General features: G+C 46.4%; 1 protein-coding gene across 1 annotated transcript; it reads left to right on the forward strand.

Annotated features, from left to right (window-relative positions):
• Window positions 1-7,221: 7,221 nt before the first annotated feature.
• LOC102460812 (olfactory receptor 52E2-like) lies at window positions 7,222-8,166 on the forward strand. Its single transcript, XM_075902002.1, has one exon. It carries the CDS (start codon window positions 7,222-7,224, stop codon window positions 8,164-8,166), a length of 945 nt encoding a protein of 314 aa, XP_075758117.1.
• The last annotated feature ends 12,678 nt before the right edge of the window (window positions 8,167-20,844 follow it).

Genomic DNA, 20,844 nt, shown 5'->3' on the forward strand with positions numbered 1-20,844 from the left:
AGCACCCAGGTGCAATAGGGTTGATTAACACTGGCCAGGGAGGTCTGAGACCAGGCCCAGGCCTGGACATGTGGCCAATTAGCAGGTTGTTATAGTTCCCAGTTCCACTGGGGGATTTTGCATAAATTTCAACTTAACGAAACCGACATGTTCAGAGCTAAGGGCTTCCCTGAGGGCACTTGGCTGCCCCACGGACTCTTCACAGAGACAGCTCCAGTGTGTTTCCTTCTGCCGATAGTGAGGGAGGCCTGTGGGCCCGGTGGCTGTGGGGGATGAGGGGCAGGACAGCCGTGGGGTTTTCATAGAAGATTAGGGTGGGAAGAGACCTCAAAGGAGTCATTGAGTCCACCTCCCTGCCCAAAGCAGGACCAACCCCAACTCAACCATCCCAGCCAGGGCTTGGTCAAGATGGGCCCTGAAAACTTCTAAGCGTTTGGCTCATGTGTCTGGGCTTGATGTTCCAGGCTGCAGAAGATGTTGGCTCCCTTGTCCCCATGCGTTGCTGCTTCCGACCTCTCTGCAGCCTGCTTGTGTCAGTCAGTACTCAAGCATCCACACCTACCCCGGCCCCTGGCTGTGTCCCTGCTTCTATAGTCAGGCACCATAGCCTGTATGGATATGACACATCCCACAAATCCTTGCACCAGCTGTAGCCAGTGCCTCGAAGCCAATGCCAAGGATTCTGGGGCATATGAAAGGTCCAAAGGCTCCCATTTTGTTTGACTCAACCTGGGGCAGGAGGATGGCAAGTCCCACGGCGGCTGCTGGAACGCGCCTTTGGTTGGCGTAGGTGCAGCCCCCAGAGATGGAACACGGCAGGAAGTGAGGTCACTGCATCAACCAGGATGGGCAGCCCGGACCCCTGCCAATGATTCTCCCACATCAGCCAATCAGCGTAGGATAGGCAGGGCTGAGCATGAGCATGGCAATGCAGAATGACTCCTACCACTGTGTTATCCTCGCCTTTTATCGCCCAGATCTCTCCTCCTCCCTCACACGGTGGATTGGCCACGATATGCCTCTCCCAATTTCATGTTCTCATCGCCAACATTCATCAACGCTAAAATGTATCTGCCATTCTCTTGCTCAGTCTTCTGTGAGAACTTTTTGAAGCTCTTCACAGTCTGCTTTGGTCTTAACTAACTGGAGCAGTACAGTATCATCTGCAAATTTTGCCATCTCACTGTTTACCCCATTTTTCAAATCGTTTATGAATACGTTGAACAGGATTGGTCCCAGTATGGACCTTTGGGAGTCACCACTAGCTACCCCTCTCCATTCTGAAAACTGACTATTTATTCCTACCCTTTGTTTCCTGTATCTTAACCAGTTCTCAATCCACGAGAGGACCTTCCCTCTTATCCCATGACAACTTACTTTATTTAAGAGCTTTTTGTGAGGGACCTTGTCAAAGGCTTCCTGGAAATCTCAGTACACTATATCCACTGGATCTTCTTTGTCGACATGTTTGTTGACCACCTCAAAAATTCTAGCAAATTAGTGGGGCATGATTTCCCTTTGCAGAAATCAGGTTGCCATTTTCCCCAACAAATTATCTTCATGCATGTGTCTGAGAATTCTGTTTTTTATTCTAGTTTCAACCAAATTGCCCTGTACTGAATTTAGACTTACTGGTCTGTAAATGCCAAGATCAGCTTTAGAGCCCTTTTTGAAAAATGGTGTCATGTTAGCTATCTTCCAGTCATTAGGTACAAAAGATGATTTAAAGGACAGGTTAGAAACCACAGTAGATCTGCAAACTCACATCTGAGTATTATAGAACTCTTGGGTGAATGCCATCTGGTCCTGGTGATTTGATACTGTTCAGTTTATCAATTTGTTTCTAAGTATCCTCTAAAGACACCTCAGTCTCTAACAAGTCCTCAGACTGGTCACCTAAAAAATCTGAAAATCTTCCGAACATCCTCAGCCATAAAGACGAATGCAAAGAATTCACTTATTTTCTATGCAATGACCTTATCAACCTTGTGTGCTCCTTTAGCAGGCTTGCTGCTTCTGAGGTACATAAAACATTGAAATTTGGCCAGCTGTTCTTCAAATTCCTCTTTGGCTTTTCTAATTATATGTTTATGCTTCATTTGACAGAGTTTATGTTACTTGACTTGGCCAAGACTCTCCTATAATTTCAATAAATCTTGTATAAAATATGTCATGTAAGGGGTCTATGGAACAGTGATGGTTAACTGAATATGACTGTCCAATCTGGCTGCCCTTCTAATTTTTGTATTTGAAATGCCAAACGTTGACAGTAAAACAATTTGAAATGCTTTTACTCCTGTGGTATGCAGATCAGAAAGGGCCACCAGCCAGACACAAGGCGGTTTATATCTAGGTGAATCACAACATTGCGAATAGACTGTGCAGGTTGATGGCCCCTCAGTGAACACAGCGGGCCATGCAAGAAGCTTATTCTCACCTGCTGGATTTTCCTCGGGATGTTCTTGCGAGCATATAGGTTACTACCCCTGCGATGATTCAGGGTACATTTAGACTGCAAGCGTCTTTTGAAAGAAGTTTTTCGAGAATCTACACCTCAAAACCGGATCAAAAAAGTGATCTGCTTTTTGGAAAGAGAGCATCCAGACTGCATGGACACTCTCTCGAAAGAAAGCCCTGATTGCTGTTCACAGAGTGGTCACCGGGGGACTTGGTCTTTTTTCGATTGCCTCTTCTTTCGAAAAATGTCCCTGTTCTGCATCCACACATGCCTTTTTTCGAAAGAGCTCTTTCGAAAAAGTCATTCTTCCTTGTAATTTGAGGGTTACCAATGTAAAAAAACCACCCCATATTCTTTCCATTTAATTTTGAAAGAACATGATTGCGTTGTGGATGCAGGTGAAGATTTTTGAAAAAAGGGCCGGGTTTTTTTTCGATAAAACAATGTAATCTAGACATATCCTTACTAAAGTATGCAAGGGCATGTGATCAGCTTATTTGACACTGGACTCCGTTGTGTGGCTGCAGTTTCCTCTAAATGAGCCGGGCGCTTTGTAGGGGCAATGACGTTCCCTCCATACGGTGGAAGCTGTAAAAGGGGGAAGTGACGTCACAGTTGGATTCACTTCCCTTACAACAGAGCCCCTAAGAACATGACTAGAGGACGAAGGCCGTGACTGGGAAGGGAGCCCAGGTGGATGTGAAACACCGCTCGATTCAAATCCTGGCTAATTTGTGGAACTCACATTGCAATTTTTTTCCTGAAGTAGTACACTTTCATCGGCACCGTCATTCCTGATGGCGAATTAAAACGTCCATTTCTGGAGGAGATCAATCGGATTTACATTTTAACCTAAGAGAGTTTATTGCGTGAAGGGCAAAGGGAAATCTGTTCAGGAACAAGGATCGGTTTGCTGATTTCTCTGCACTGAGTGGGGAGCTAACTGCATAATAATCTTACACTGGTCCGGCCAGAGCAAGGGAGCACAGCTCTGGGGTCATAGCTTTGGGCCTGGGGGGAATTGCCTGCCTCCTGTTATTATTTCATGAGCCGCTGGCAAAAGGGTTAATGTAGCTGGAGGAGGGTATGTCCTGCCTGTGAACACAAGGCCTGGAAGGGTTTGCAGCTTGTCACAGACTCACAGTGTGGCAAGGGGCTCAGAAATCTTGGAGTTGCCTCCTTTCCAGGTTATGCCGCAAGGAACTCACAGAAGTTCATTGCACCAAGCAGGCCCTGGTCATCCATCACTCCATTTCCCTCTTGTGATGCACTCAGTTCTTGATGGAGAGACGGTGATCACACCTGGAAAGTCAAGACTCCTAGTTTCTTTGTGCCGTTGTCTCTGTGACCTTGGATAAACCACAACTCCCTGTGCCTCAGTTTACCTAACAGTACAAGGTGGTTATGATCATAGCGACTTTCCTAGGACAGATGTTTGACAAATCCTTCAGTGAAAAGCTGCTGCACAGTGCGATGAAAGTTACTGATGAGAATTACTTATCTCTGATCCCAGAGCGGCAGGTCTGTGTATCAGCAGAATGTGATTCTATTTCCCCCAGTTCTGTCTTACCTATGATTTACCCATCCCTTGTAGGCATTTACAGGGTATCAGAACCTGTGCAGAGCTAGCTCTTATCCCTTGTTTTCTTATTAATCAACTTAGAAGATAAGAACATAAGAATGGCCAGACTGGGTAAGACCAAAGGTCCATCCAACCCAGTATCCTGTCTGCCGACAGTGGCCAATGTCATGTGTTCCAGAGGGAGTGAATCGAACAGGTAATGATCAAGTGATCTCTCTCCTGCCGTCCATCTCCACCCTCTGACAAACAGAGGCTAGGGACACCATTCCTTACCCATACTGGCTAATAGCCATTTATGGACTTAACCTCCATGAATGTATCTAGTTCTCTTTTAAACTCTGTTATAGTCCTAGACTTCACCACCTTCTCAGGCAAGGAGTTCCACAGGTTGACTGTTCACTGTGTGAAGAAGAACTTCCTTTTCTTTGTTTTAAACCTGCTGCCCATTAATTTCATTTGGTGGCCCCTAGTTCTTATATTATGGTAACAAGTAAATAACTTTTCCTTATTCACTTTCTCCACACCACTCATGATTGTATAGACCTCTATGATGTCCCCCCTCAGTCTCCTCTTTTCCGAGCTGAAAAGTCCCAGTCTCTTTAATCTCTCCTCATATTATGGGACCCATTTCAAACCCCTCATCATTTTAGTTGCCCTTCTCTAAACCTTTTCTAATGCCAGTATAACTTTATATATATATATATATATATATATATATATATATATAAAGAAATGCGCAGAGCAGCCAATTATGGTCTGGCTCATCCCAGAGCCCTGGAGTTCTCATCTCTCTTGGGGAAGGTCCCTTAATTATTCTTTATCCAAAAACCTGGGCACAGAGCACAGAAGCACAGCCACTGAAAGGGAGAGATTGGCTAGAGCGTCTCCAGACTCCAGCCTGTTTACCTTCAGATGCTGGATTCTCCTCTAGAGTCTGAGTGACCGTCATGGGGATCGCTCGCTGCGCTCCTATAAAACCTGCACACCCCTGTGTTGCCTTTTGCTCTCAGATGCTGCTGCAGAGGCTGGGCTGAGAGAGGCGAGTGGCATGGCTGCCTGAGAGAGATTCCCAGGGAAGACACTTCAGAAGTCACAGGTACCATCGTTGGGGAGGAGCTCACCTGCTCACATGCTCATGAACTCGGTGAACCATGGATGTGTGGGGACACAGACGAGATTTGGGTCCTTTTGGCTCTGCTTAGTGTTCGACGTTAACAGACACCTGGGTGCTCTCGTAGGGTGACGCGGGGTGAGAGGTGGGCAGGACATACCAACCTGAGGTAGATTGTGGGGGAAGTTCAGAGGGACCCATCCCTTGCTAAGGAGCTCGACTGCTTCCCATCACAGTGCAATGTGCCTGTGGGTGATGGAGAGTAAGTCTCTGGTCCGTTCCCCCTGCATGGCCATTCAACACCCCAGCGCCCTGAGAGAAGCCCCAATGTCCAAAATACCATTCTGTCAGGCTGAATGATATTAACAGTAACAAATCACCAGGACCAGATGGCATTCATCCAAGAGTTCTGAAAGAACTCAAATATGAAATTGCGGAACTATTCACTATGGTTTGTAACCTATCCTTTAAATCAGCTTCTATAACCAAAGACTCACATATAGCTAATGTGACACCAATATTAAAAGGGCTCTAGAGGTGATCCCGGCAATTACAGACCGGTAAGTCAGTACCGGGAAATTATTTGAAACAATAGTAAAGAAAAAAATTGTCAGACATATAGCTAAACATCATTTGTTGGGTAAATGTCAACATGGTTTCTGTAAAGGGAAATCATGTCTTACTAATCTATTTGAGTTCTTTAAAGGGGTCAACAAACATGCAGGCAAGGGGGATCCAGTGGATATAGTGTAGTTAGATTTCTAGAAAGCCTTTGACAAGGTCCCTCACCAAAGGCTCTTGTGTAAATTACATTGTCATGGGATAAGAGGGAAGATCCTTTCATGGACTGAGACCTGGTTAAAAGACAGGTAACAAAGGGAGGAATAAATGGTATATTTTCAGAATGGAGAGGGGTAACTAGTGGTGTTCCCCAAAGGTCAGTCCTAGGACCAATCCTATTGAACTTATTCATAAATGATCTGGAGAAAGAGGTAAACAATGAGGGGGCAAAGTTTGCAGATGATTCTAAACTGCTCCAGATAGTTAAGACCAAATGCTTTCTTCACTGTGCAACGAGGGCTTTTTAGCGATCTAATAATGTTTTTTTAAGACCTGCCAATTTTCATTCACTGTGTAATTTTTTCCTTCCAATCAGTTTTGCTGACAATTTGTCTCACTTTTTTGAAGCTCTAAGATTCTATGAGTATTTATGGCTGGGAATAATTCTCTAATATTTTCCATTCTTTATTTTCCACTCCTCTATTGGATGCTCCTTTCTTTGTCTCTTCTTTAAGCTAAACGCTCTCACATTTTTCAGAATGTGAAGCCTTCATATGGCCGTTTCCCCCATTCTCATGGCCTGTCTCGGAAATTCCCTTTCTATCTACTACGTCCATCATAGGGACTAGGTGATGAAAGCAGAGCACAAGTCAATAGCTGGTTATTCTCCTTCCCCTTCCTTAGTTATCTCTCTTTTTTGATGTGGGAGTGTGTGTGTGTGGGGGGGGGGGGGGGGCGGGGGGGGCACTGCTGAGAATGAGTAGAGGTTTCTATTGAGTTGCTATCAATTAAGCCCAAGAATGGTCTTAGAAGTGTGTCCTACCTAGGAGGTTTTCCTAGGGTACAAAATTGGCCAATATTTATTTTTTTCCGATCTCAGATTTTGCGGAAGTGGGTGAAAGGAGAGCACTCTACAGTGTGGAGTCTCTAGCTTGGCTTTTGTCACATGAAGGAACAAGGGAAAATCAGGATTCACATTCATGTTTCCTGCTAGTGCCCATTTCTGCGTCCCACACCCGATTAACCCACAAAGCACCATAAACGATGGAATTGGAATAAGTAGGGAAATTGGTCAGAATTCATTTTTTTCAGTAATGAAACTGTCATTTTAAATTGTGTGAAGAGCCTCTAATATTGCTTGCAGTGTCTCATATTACCATTGTCTCTCCATACAGGCACTTGTACCGCAACCATCACCTTAGATTTCGGGCACACACAGGAAGCCAGGGGAACATACGACACATGCAGGATACGTTCTGCCTCAGAGTTGGACAACTTCTCCCTTACTCCATGTCAGATTCTAACACCACCTACTTCACCAACCCCTCCACCTTCATCCTGCTGGGCATCCCTGGCCTGGAGGCGGCCCATGTCTGGATCTCCATCCCCTTTTGTGCTATGTACATCATAGCTCTCTTGGGGAACTTCACCTTACTCTTCATCGTGAAGATGGAGCCGAGCCTCCATGTGCCCATGTACTATTTCCTCTGCATGCTGGCCATCACCGACCTGGTCCTGTCGACATCCACCCTGCCCAAAACACTGAGCATCTTCTGGTTCAATTCCAGGGAGATCAGTTTCAGTGCCTGCCTCACCCAGATGTTCTTCATTCACATGTTTATAGGGGTGGAGTCTGGGATCTTCGTGGCCATGGCTTTTGACCGTTACGTGGCCATCTGCCATCCCCTGAGATGTTCCATAATCCTGACAAATTCTGTGGTTGCCAAGATTGGCCTGGCGGTGGTGCTGCGTGGTTTCCTGCTCACAATACCCTCTCCCATTCTTGTGGGGCAGTGGCCATATTGCCGAACCAACATCATTTCCCACTCATTCTGTGAGCAGATAGCTGTGGTGAAGCTGGCCTGCACTGACATCAGTATCATAAACTACTCTGGCCTCCTTCTGGCATTCCTGGTGACTGGTGTGGATGTGTCTTCTATCACCATGTCCTACACCCACATCCTCAGGGCCATCTTCAGCCTCCCCACCAAGGACGCCCGGCTCAAGACATTTGGGACCTGCAGCTCCCACCTTTGTGTCATTTTAGCCTTTTACATCCCAGGTCTCTTCTCCTTCATCACACATCGATTTAGCCACAATGTGCCCCTGTATGTCCACATTCTACTTGCCAACATGTACCTCCTGGTTCCCCCCATGCTAAACCCCATTATCTATGGGGTGAGAACCAAACAGATCCAAAACAGGCTGCTTGGGCACGTTACTCATCTGAACTGAATTTTCCTCCTGGTGTTCTGGCTCTCAGGACGCCAGAGGTCTGTTCAGAGATGGCTAGTGTCATGCTGCTGGTAGAAACCCGATTCACTCATGCTTCATTGTGTAAACCCTCTGAGTCCCTCTGTCTTCGTGCTTTCCCTGTAGTCTTTGCTCAGGGTATGTCTACACTGCCACCCTAGTTCGAACTAGGGTGGCTAATGTAGGCATTCAAACTTGCAAATGAAGCCCAGGATTTAAATATCCCGGGCTTCATTTGCATGTTCCCAGGTGCTGCCATTTTTAAATGCCCCGTAGTTTGAACTACCTGACCGCGGCAGTGTAGACATACCATTGGCTCAGAGGTTGGAGGCTGGGGTGGGTGATTGTTCTAGAAATCGATTGGTACTTAAAAGCTATTGCCAGGTAATGAGCTCTCTCCCAGGGAGAAGGTAGCAACCACATTCTAGATCAAACCGGTTTTCTGCAGTGTCTGTGCAGAGGGCGAGACATGTAAGACAGAAGGTGCTGGGGGAGGAGAGACACAGAAGGGCTTTGGAGGAAGTGGGTCTTACCCATGAAAGCTCATGACACTGTACATACATCTATTTGTGACTCTCTCAGGCGCCTGAAGGGATCAACTTCCCAGACAGAGTGAGCCATGCAGGAAACTGGGAACTTCCCCCACACTCCCTGGCAAAAGGGAACAGCCAGCATGGTTCCTGTAGGAATTGGGAGAGGGGAGCTTCATTCCCAGGCTTTTGCTTGGAACGGCAACGTTCCCTGCATGTGGCAGAAGCTATAAAAGGGAGAAGAGACATCACACCTGGGTCTCAGTCTATGGAAAAATAAACACCTGAACATATGGCTAGAGAGGGGAAAAGACTTTGACTCAGGAGACAGGGCCAGGCCTGAAAGGAGAAATCTCGCTCTGTGTGAAACTTTGGTGAACTGTTGGACACACTGCTTGATTCTTATCTACCTAGTTTATACACAGCAGATTTTCTTTCAAATCTTAAGTAATCTCCAGTGGTCTGTACACATGGTGGATGTGTCTACACTGGCCACTTATTCCGGAAAATCAGCCGCTTTTCCGGAATAACTTGCCAGATGTCTACACTGGCCCCTTGAATTTCTGGAAAAGCACCGAAGATCTAATGTAAAATTGTCAGTGTTTTTCCGGAAAAACTATGCTGCTCCCGTTCAGGCAAAAGTCCTTTTCCGGAAAACTGTTCCGGAAAAGGGCCAGTGTAAACAGCACAGTAGTGTTTTCCGCAAAAAAGCCCTGATCGTGAAAATGACAATCGGGGCTTTTTTCTGGAAAAGCGCGTCTACATTGGCACAGACGCTTTTCCGGAAAAAGTGCTTTTCCGGAAAAGCATCCTGCCAATGTAGATGCGCTTTTTCCGGAAATACTTATAATGGAAAACTGTTCCGTTTTAAGCATTTCCGGAAAGGGGTGCCAGTGTAGATGTAGCCATTACTTATGCCCCTTAAAATGAATCTTTCTGTGCTTAATAAACCTGCTTTACAATTTTAACCTGAAACACGTTGTTTGAAATGTAGAGAAATTGTCTCAAGCTAGGGACCAGAGCTTTGTACTCTCCACATTGAAGGAGGGGCAGATTGGGTAATAAACTGGCATTCGTCAGGCTTTTGCCCAGGTAAGGATGGGATACCTAGGGCTCCGAGGCTAGTGAGCTGGGTAGAATTGCTTGGAGATTCTCCTCTGCTGGTTCATGAGTTACTGGAGAAAACATTCATGTAATGAGGTGGTGTGTCCCGGCCTAAAACGTTCATGTGAGAAGGGAGGGCCCAGATTTGCCTGCCAGAGGGTTCAGTGACCCACTCCCAGGTTGCACCACTAGGGAGTCTGTAACACTGGCAGTACAAGAGAGGTAAAACCTGAATTGTTCTGAGTGAGATTTGCACTTTATATGCTGGGGTAGAGATTTTAATTCAGACGTAGCATGGTGGGGGGGCGGGTGGCAGAGACCTGAGCCATATGCCAATTCCAGATCACGCCCAGCATGTTGTACCCAATTCCCCGACGCACAGGCCTTGCTAGACCATGACATAATTTCAGTCTTGTCCTATGCTCAGTTGCTCACAGAGAGATTGCGCTTAGGGCACGGACGTCTGGAATCCTGCTTTCTGTCCATCACTCTGCGTGTCACCTTGACCAAGTCACATCCTCCTGTGCCACACCTACAACCGGGGTGTGTTCACAGTGACCTTCCTTTGCCAGGTATTTCACAGAGCCCTCAGCGAAGGGTTCTGCCCAGTACCGACGATGGTTCTGATCTCTGATCCCACTTGACATCAGCTCTGTGACTCTCTGAAATGCACGGCTATTTGTCCAGCCACAGCAGCTCGGAGAGGCAGTCTGCTTAGTGAGCCAGGGAAAGCTAAACCCATAATCCCCATCAGCCCCCTGCAGCTGCAAACTGCATCAGGCTCAGCATGAACCTGTCGGGAGGGGTTGCTGGGCAGGTGGCAGCATCATAGACACGGTTGGAGGCTGCTCACAAGACGTGGGACAGGGAGAGCTGCTGCCCTGTTCGGCTTGGCAGCCTTTTGTTGGGATTTCAAGGCAGCAGGATTGCTACAGAGCGGCAGATCTAAAACACACTGGTTACCCCAGCCCCAGGGGATGGGAGCGATATAGAGGCAGAGGCTAAGGAAGGCTGAGGAGTTCCAGCTTGATGTTTTCAGTGCTCATGGGCTCCAGCACTTTCTCCATGTGAGGAGGTAGGAAACAATCAGGAGCGAGCGTACATGGAATCAGCTACTACTCCACTCAGTGCTGAGTGCGGTTTGGCGATTTATTGCTGGGGACACATCACTAGCCTGAAAGAGCATCGCCCTGTGAGGGTGTGAGGGGATTCCCAAACCTGAGCCATTCTTTTTAGTGACAACCCCGGGGCATTGTCCCAGATCGAGGAGTCATTAGAGGAGATTTTAGAACAAATGGATAAACTTAGCAGTAGCAAGTCACCGGGACCAGATGGCGGTTACCCAAGGGGTCTGAAAGAACTCACACAGGACATTGCTGAAATATTAATTTGGTACCTAATGACTGGAAGATAGCCAATAATGCACCGATCTTTCAAAAGGATTCTGGCAGTGATCCTGGTAATTACAGACCAATAAGTCTAACTTCAGTACTGGGCAAATTGGTTGAAAGTATAGTAAAGATCAGAATTGTTAGACACATAGATGAACATAATTTGTTGGGGAAAATCAACATGGTTTCTATAAAGGGAAACCATGTCTCACTAATCTACGGCTAGGTGAGATGTACCTTACTAGAGTACTAGAGGTCAATTAGCATGTGGACAAGGGGGATCCAATAGATATAGATATAGTGCACATAGGTTTCCAGAAAGCCTTTGACAAGGTCCCTCACCAAAGCTCTTAAGCAAAATAAGCTGTCATGGGAGAAGAGGGAAGATCCTCTCATGGTAACTTGTTAAAAGTTTGGAAATAAACAGAGGTAAGAGACACCATTCCTGCCCATCCACACTAATAGCCAGTGATGGACCTAACCTCCATAAGTTAATGTAGCTCATTTTTGAACTCCAATTAAATTCACAACGTCCTCCGGCAAGTAGGTTGACTGTGCATTGTGTTAAGATATACTTCCTTTTCTTTGTTTTAAACGTGCTGCCTATTGATTTCGTTTGGTGTCCCCTTGTTCTTGTGTTATCCACGGCGTAAATAGATTTTCCTTTTCTACTTTTCCTGCACCAGTGATGGTTTTACAGACTGCAATCCTCTCACCCCTTAGTCTTCTCCTTTCTAAGGAAAAAAGTCCCAGTCTTATTAATACTCCCATGCATGAGTTTAGCTGTTCTTATGTTCTTGTGTGAATTCTGAAGTGGGCATGCCAAGACAACCACGAGAAGGGGAGCAATCACACGTCCACCAAAAGCTTCAGTGGCACAACCAGACTGCCACTGAAATTGGAGCACTTTCAGCAACTTCTCCTTGACGGATCTTCGCAAAGTCCCTGTTGCAAACCGGTGATTTTCCGTTGGGATTCGCAGTGAAGATGTTAATGACGACTTGGTGGCATGAATGGCTCTCCAGTTAGGTGACCTCATTAAACTCAGAGCGCTCTAGTTCTAGAGATACAATACTTGAGACTCTGTATCCTAAAGCAAAGCAACACCCTGCCCCCCCCCACCATGGTCATCCCATTTATAAATCTCAATAAATCTTGTAAAATGTATGTCATGTGAGGTGTCTATAGACAGGCTGCGGTTTACTGACTCATTCCCCTCTGTGTTCAATTCTCATTTCTTATCTGAAATTACAAATATTGACTATGTACCTGCATCTCCAATGTCTTTGCTCCTGTGGTAGGCAGAACAGAAAGGACCACCAACCAACCAGAAGGTTGTTTGCATCCAGTCTAGGCACCACACTGTGAATGCTTTATTCAAGCTGAAGGCCCAACAATGAACCCAACGATCCCTGGAAGAAGTTTATCCCACCTCATGGACTTTTCTGGAGATGTTGTAACCAGAATATGGGTTACCCCTCCTGCAACGACCCACTGAAGTGCAGAACAGCATGTGACCAGCCCATATGACAGCGAACTCCATTTTGTGGCTGTCATTTGCTTCTCAAGGAGCTGGGAGCTTTGTAGGGGCAATGAAGTTCCTTCTACCTGGCGGAAGCTGTAAATGGGGGATCTGACATTACAGTTGGATTCACTTTCCCTGCCACTGAGCCCCTGAAAACATGGCTGGAGGACGAAGGGCTGTGACCGGGGAGGTGGCCCCAGGCTGGGAAGGAGAGATCCTGGCCTGTTGTGACCTCTTTGTTGAATCAGAGTGACACTGCTGGATTCGAATCCTGTCTGAATGGCAGAGCTCAGATTGTCGTGTTAGATGTCGAGTTGGACAATGCACAGTCGGCTCCAAAGCCACCGCTGGCAATTACGTAAACCTGACACTTGTGTAGAGGATACACAAGACTCACAAGTCAGGTCTCTGAAGGTCAAAGGTAAATCTGTTCAGGAATGGGCCCTGGTTTACAGAGCTCTTGCTATAGAGGGAGGAGCAGCCTGGGTAATACATTTACACTGCTTCGGGCAAGAGTTCTGAGCTCAGAGCTTTGGGAACTGCCTGCATAACATTGTTATTACATGAGTGGCTGGCAAAAGCGCCCATGTCACTGCAGGTGGATGTAACAAACCCACGGTGTGGGATGGGGCTCAGGCTGGTATCCCAGAATGCTCAGCGTTACCTCAGTCCCAGGACACACCCCACGGACGTCTGTGGTGACCGGTAACAAACACTTCCTGCTAATCCATGACTCCCGTTCCCTCTTGGCGTTTACTCAGTTAGTGATGGGAGACAGTGGTTACATCTGTAAATTCAGAACTCCTAGTTACTGTGACCCTGGCAAAATTACATCGCCCCGAGCCTCAGTTTACCTATCTGTTAATGTGCATATGAACATAGTGACTTTCCTTTCATAGGTGTTCTGCAAAACCCTCAATGAAAGCTGCTGCACGGAATGGAGATAAGTATTGATGATAATTACTCATCTCTTAGATTGCATCTCCCTCAGTTACTTTCACCCATCTGTCTTACCTACCATTTACCCATCCATCCTGGAGATATACAGGGTATCAGATCTCACGCAGGACTGGTGTTAGCCCTTGATTTCTTGTTAATCAATTTTTTGATAAATATAGTGAAATACCCCGAACAGGCACTTAATCTCTGACTCAGCCCAGAGCGCGAGAGTTCTCCTCTCCCTCGGGTAGGTCCCTTAATTATCCTTTATCCTTAGAGTTGGACAAAGTGCAGAAGCACGGACGTGGAAACAGAGACACTGGCTAGTGCGTCTCCAGGCGCCAGCCTGTTTACCGTTGGATGCTGGACTGTTCTCTGGAGGTCGAGGGACCCTCATGGGGATTGAGCGCAGCTGAGTTATAAACACTGCACCTGGCAAGCCCCTGGGTTGCTTTCAGATGTTGCTGCCGGTGCGAGCGTGAGAGCGGTGTGGGGATCGGCTCCGTGAGAGAGGTTTCCAGGGAGGATGCTGTTGACTCAGAATTCACAGGTACCATCATTGGGGAGGAGCTCACCTGTGTGATGAACTCAGTGAACCATGAGTGCGAGGGGCACAGATGAGATTCGTGCCCTTTCGGCTCCGCTTAGTGTTCAACGTTAACAGACACCTGGGCGCTCTCGTGGGGTGACACGGGGTGAGAGGTAGGCGGGACACACCAAGCTGAGGTAGATTGTGGGGGAAGTTCAGAGGGACCCATCCCTTGCTAAGGAGCTCGACTGCTTCCCATCACAGTGCAATGTGCCTGTGGGTGACAGAGAGTAAGTCTCTGGTCCGTTCTCCTCTGCATGGCCATGCAACACCCCAGCACCGTCACCATGGGACATGAGTACTAGTGTCCAAAACACCGTTCTGTGCTGTGCCCCCTGCTCTCGGATGCCTGTTGGTCTCTCCCGCAATGGCTGCATTTCAGTGGCAAGGGGGACCCTTCCGGATGGAAGGGCTCGGTAGATTCCAACACAAGCCAGATTCTGAGGCTGTACCGGCTGCGTACCCAGACCTCACTGAGGCAACGCTCCCCTTGGAGTGAGAGTCGACTAAAGACCCCCGGGACAGCTGTGTGTTAATGCAGAGAGACCGTCAGCTCGTCCTCCTGCGTGTCAGAGCCCTGGCCGGTAACACGTGTGGGTGGAGGGTTGGTACCTGCCGTTTGTTGGCTAGAAATCATTTAGATGCCAGGGCTCCTCACCGGAAGCATTACAAAGGCTTTTCCGCGTGAGTAAGGCATGTTCTCTCCTCGCTTCACTTAAGAAGTTTCATAAACTGTGAGGCCAGAAGCAGACACTATATGGGGGACATGTTACCATATTTGCCCAGTACACTGGGGTATGCGCCTTTATTAGAGTGACTCTTTTGGGCCGTGGGGGAGGTTCACAATTCTATCCGTGTGCTGCTTGTGCTACTTGTGCTCCCATATGGAGCTGAATTCTCCCTGCTGCCAATTCCCCCTCCCACTGGAGCTCTCTGCAGGAACTAGGTTCCTCAGGATGGGGTTGTTCAAACTTTAGCAAACACACCCAGACACTCACCCCCACTACCACAGCACGTCTGAGAGGACTGGGGAATCAGCATTCACAAGCTGACCCCTCATACGTCCCTGGACTCAGCTGGCTGGGTTTCACAGCGATGCCACACTGCATCCTCATGTGCCTTTGGACTCTATGGGCTGGATGAAACAGCACTTTAAGCTGCCATCCTCATTTGCCCTATCCCAAGAACCCCCTATCCCCACTTTCACACCACAGTCATTCACTGGGAAACCACACGATGAGCAAACCCCACAAGATTTTGGGCACTACAGGTATCTTTCGCTTGGGTACAAGAAGCGTTGTTGCAGAGCGAATGGAGAAGCCAAAACAACACCCCTTAAGGAAGAGTGAGCAAAAGAGAAAGAAAGAAAGAAAGAAAGAAAGAAAGAAAGAAAGAAAGAAAGAAAGAAAGAAAGAAAGAAAGAAAGAAAGAGAAGCAACCAGCTTAACAATGAAAGTGATTTATTTCTGAGTAATGAATAGAGATCAAACAGTTACAATATTAAATCTAACTTACAATATTAAATCTACATTGAAACTGATTACAAATGTTAGGTAACCATAGAACAGTTTACATAGGGCAGGGTTAGGAGGCTATGCTTACAGAGGTAGTTGATGGGTGGAAGGGAGAGAGAGAGAGAGAGAGAGAGAGACCTCACCACACCACTTGCACTGATCGGGGTTCCCAGATGATGATGGGAGCCGGGGGTCCAGAGGGCAGGAGACAAGCAGAACAGAGCCCCCAGCACGATCAGACAGAAGCTGAAGAAGTCTCAATGGAACTGATGCAGTTTAAGTCCAGGTATCAGAACAGTTTTCTTGGGGCAAAGAGAGGCGTTTTTATAGGGCTAGTTCAAAGAGAAAGAGGAGAGACAATAGAGACTGATCACCCCTGGTTATGGGGGATGTTCCTTGAACGAGCTCACAATGCAACTAGGCAGTTTCAGTATTTTGGATGTCAATAGGATCGTTACTAGAATTGGTCTGATAATGACTAATTTGGGTGTGAGCAGGCCTGGGTTCATTAGCATCTGGAGCAGAGATTTCCCATCAGGCCGTGCTTCTCTGCTTTCGGTGTCCCATAGTTCAGAGTGGTTCCTGCCTTGGAAGAGCTGGTCTCCATTCTGTATGCTAATGAGCTCTATCTTCAATGCAGATGAGGCTGGGGTGTTTCCTTAATTAGTTTAGGTGTGTCTTCCCTGGCCTTTTCATTGCTTTGTCTGATTCTAGCAAAGGCTTGGGGGGGAGGGGGGACGTCACTCCCTGGCTCCCAAAAGCACAGGGCTGGTAGGTAACAGACATTTCGGTGAAAATGCTTCAAGGTCATCAAACTGTACTGACCAATGGATTCTTGAATCCCACTCAGCTAAGCTCTTAGCTCCAATAATGTCTGTGGCAAGGAGTTCCATAGGTCCAATAGGTAGAATGTAACAATCTTCTCTTCTCAGTGTCATACGTTCAGCGACTTAATGGAATCGATGGTTCTCCTGTCTGCGTGGCGTGAGACACAGTCAATAGAAATGCCTGCTCGGTTCTCTCTAGCCACAGACTCGTAGGGTTCGCGTCAGGAGTTTGTCGTTAGTGCTCCCAATTTGACCTCAGGTACAACACAGGCCATTACATTCCCCCCAGTGACCTCTGTACTGAGCTCCTTGACTTATTTTTGTATAAGGCCTTTCTACACCAGGACTTTACATCTGAGAGCCCCGGTTTAGGAGGCACCACACGGGTCTGCTCCTTTAACCCCTGCCAGGACTTTTTCTGATGCATAACCAGCACCACATAGAGCAGTGATATCACCTCCTGTGACTTGTACGCTGTGCCTCTGCTCCTACCCCCAAACACTGTATTGGCCTTTTTTCATAGAATCACAGAATCCCAGGGCTGGAAGAGGCCTCAGGAGTCATCGAATCCAGCCCCCTGCCCAAAGCAGGACCAACCCCCAGCTCAATCAACCCAGCCAGGGCTTTGTCACACTGCTTCTTTCCAAATGCAGAACAAAATATTTTTTGGAGACATCCATCTTCTCAGTAACATTAACACATTTTCTATCACCCTCTAACAATGGGCCAAAACCTTTTTCAGCAATTCGTTTTTTTGTAGAATAGTTAATAGTTTTCTTTTTAAAAGCTTCAGGGGTAGTTGAGTTAGTCTGTACAGGATGAACTTTAAAAATGGCAAATTAGCTTGTAGTATTTTAAAGACTAACAAAATACGAAGACGGTATCATGAGCTTTCTTGGGCAAGGCCCACTTCTTTAGATGACCGGAGTGTTGGATATCCAGAACTAAAATAAATAGGGGAGAAGTGAGGCTGGGGGGTTGATGGGGGAGGGGGAGAGGAAGAAGGAAAAAATGGGAGGGAGGGAAACAAAAAGAGGTAGTGGGTATAAAAATATTGAGGGGAAAGCCAAGCCCGAATGTAACAGGAAAAACGAATAGTCATAAGCACCTAAAGACTGGATAGTGAAAAGCGGCAGATAAGAACCAATAGTAAGCAATTAGAGAGGAAGAGTACTAACACCAGATACTATACAAAGAACCATTGGCACCTTCATCATTTGGTAGGTGGATAATATCCCAGACATCAGGGATCTTTATTTAATCCGTTAGCATGAGTATCAAACTTGTGAATGAACTCTAGTTCCGGTCCTTCCCTGTGTATTTGGCTTGTGAAATTGGTTCGTAACAAACCAGCCACTTGAAGATCTGTTAATGAATGCCCAGGCAGATTGAAGTGTTCCCCAACAGGTTTCTGTATGTTCCCTTTACGGATATCTGATTTGTGTCCGTTAATTCTTTCCCTTAGGGACTACCCAGTTGGTCCAATATATATTGCAGTGAGGCATTGCTGGCATTTGATGGCATAGATCACATTCCTGGATGTGCAGTTAAATGGACTTCTGATTTGGTGGCTGATGTGGTTGGGTCAAGTGATGAAATCGCTTATATAGATATGCGGGCAGAGTTGAATCGGGACTGATTGCAGGGCTGGGTTCCTGTATCTTTATGATGTAGCTGTGTAGCATGGTTACCGGAGAGAATTTGTTTCAGGTTCGGGGATTGTCTGTAAGTGAGAATATGCCTTTCTTACCTGCCTCTTTTGACTATCCAATCTTTAGGTGCTAATGACTATTTAATTTTCCCATTACGTACCAGCTTGGCTTTCCCCTCTACATGTTTTGTTAGTCTTTAAAGTGCTACCAGACTATTTGTTCTTTTTTAAGTTTTCTTTTTGTTACCCTTAACCTGCCAACCCTGGATTTTCCTCTGCCCCGATGGCTCCCTTTTCTTTTCCACTGCTTTCTGTCCAAAATTCTCTACTTCCTTAACTGCACAATTGGGTCATTTTAGCGATCTACAAATAATTTCTTAAAGACCTCCCAGCTTTCACTCTCATCTTTCTGTGCATTTTTTCCCATCTAATCAGTTATGCTGATAATTTTTTCAGTTTCAGGGAATTATCCTTTTTGAAGCACTAAGTGTCTGAATACTTCTTTGTTGGTTCATTTGTTGGTACTTTTGTTAATCTACTTGAATGTAATATTTTTCATTCTTTATTTTCCACCCTCTTCTCTGTCTCTCCTTCCATTAAAGGGTGGGTTGTGAGCAAGACAAGAGAAGTCAATCTTCCATTCAACTCTGCGCTGGTTAGTCCTCAGTTGGAGTATTGTGTCCAGTTCTGGGAACCGCATTTCAAGAAAGATGTGGAGAAATTGGAGAGGGTCCAGAGAAGAGCAACAAGAATGACGAAAGGTCTAGAAAACATGAGCTATGAAGGAAGGCTGAAAGAATTGGATTTGTTTAGTTTAGAAAAGAGAAGACTGAGGGGGGACATGATAGCCGTTTTCAGGTATCTAAAAGGGTGTCATAAGGAAGAGGGAGAAAACTTGTTCATCTTGGCCTCTGAGGATACAGCAAGAAGCAATGGGCTTAAACTGCAGCAAGGGAGGTTTAGGTTGGACATTAGGAAAAAGTTCCTAACTGTCAGGGTGGTCAAACACTGGAATAAATTGCCAAGAGAGGTTGTGGAATCTCCATCACTGGAGATATTTAAGAGCAGCTTAGATAGACATCTATCAGGGATGGTCTACATGGTACTGGGTCCTGCCGTGAGGAGAGGGGACTGGATTCAATGACTTTTTGAGGTCCCTTCCAGTTCTAGTGTTCTATGATTCTGTGATTCTCTGAACAGAAGAATCCCAGACTTTACTGTTTGTCTGCATATTCAGTCATAGAATCATAGAATACCAGGACTGGAAGGGACCTCGAGAGGTCATCAAGTCCAGTCCCCTACCCTCATGGCAGGACCAAATACTGTCTAGACCATCCCTGATAGACATTTATCTAACCTGCTCTTAAATATCTCCAGAGATGGGGGATTCCACAACCTCCCTGGGCAATTTATTCCAGTGTTTGACCACCCTGACAGGTAGGAACCTTTTCCTAATGACCAACCTAAACCTCCCTTGCAGAAGTTTAAGCCCATTGCTTCTTGCTGTATCCTCAGAGGCCAAGATGACACCCTTTTACATACCTGAAAACTTCTATCATGTCCCCCCTCAGTCTTCTCTTTTCTAAACTAAACAAACCCAATTCTTTCAGCCTTCCTTCATAGGTCATGTTCTCTAGACCTTTCATCATTCTTGTTGCTCTTCTCTGGACCCTCTCCAGTATCTCCACCTCTCTTGAAATGTGGTGCCCAGAACTGGACACAATATTCCAACCGAGGCCTAAGCAGCACAGAGTAGAGCAGAAGAATGACTTTTCGTGTCTTGCTCACAACACTCCTGTTAATGCATCCCAGAATCATGTTTTCTTTTTTTGCAACAGCATCACACTGCTGACTCTTATTCAGCTTGTGGTCAGCTATAACCCCTACATCCCTTTCTGCTGTACTCCTTCTTCGACAGTCGCTTCCCATTCTGTATGTGAGAAACTGATTGTTCCTTCCGAAGTGGAGCACTTTACATTTGTCTTTATTAAACCTCATTCTGTTTACCTGAGACCATTTCTCGAATTTCTCCAGATCATTTTGAATTCTGACCCTGTCCTCCAGAGCAGTCCCAACCCTTCCCAGCTTGGTATCATCTGCAAACTTAATAAGTGTACTTTCTATACCAATATCTAAATCGTGGATGAAAATATTGAACAGAGCTGGTCCCAAAACAGACCCCTGCGGAGCCCCACTAGTTATAGCTTTCTAGCAGGATTGTCAACCATTAATAAGCACTCTCTGGTTGTGTCTACACTGGAATGAATTTCCGGAAATGCTTAAAACAGAATAGTTTTCGTTATAAGTATTTCCGGAAAAGAGCGACTACATTGGCCACAGATGCTTTTCCGGAAAAGCCCTTTTCCCGGAAAAGCAGCTGTGGCCAATGTAGACGTGCTTTTCCGGAAATGAGCCCCGATCATCATTTTTGCAATCGGGGCTTTTTTCCAGAAAAGACTCCTGGGCTGTCTACACTGGCCCTTTTCAGGAACAGTGTTCTGGAATAAGGACTTATGCCCGAGCGGGAGCAGCGTAGCTTTTCTGGAATTGCGGCTGATTTTGTACAGTAGAACGCCGTTGCTTTTCCGGA

The sequence above is a fragment of the Pelodiscus sinensis genome, chromosome 1 (assembly GCF_049634645.1).
Source record: "Pelodiscus sinensis isolate JC-2024 chromosome 1, ASM4963464v1, whole genome shotgun sequence".
Classification (NCBI taxonomy): Eukaryota; Metazoa; Chordata; order Testudines; family Trionychidae; genus Pelodiscus; species Pelodiscus sinensis.

What these genes read in the sequence shown, in the direction of transcription:
- LOC102460812 (XM_075902002.1), top strand. Translation starts at nt 7,222, where the DNA reads ATGTCAGATTCTAACACCACCTACTTCACCAACCCCTCCACCTTCATC.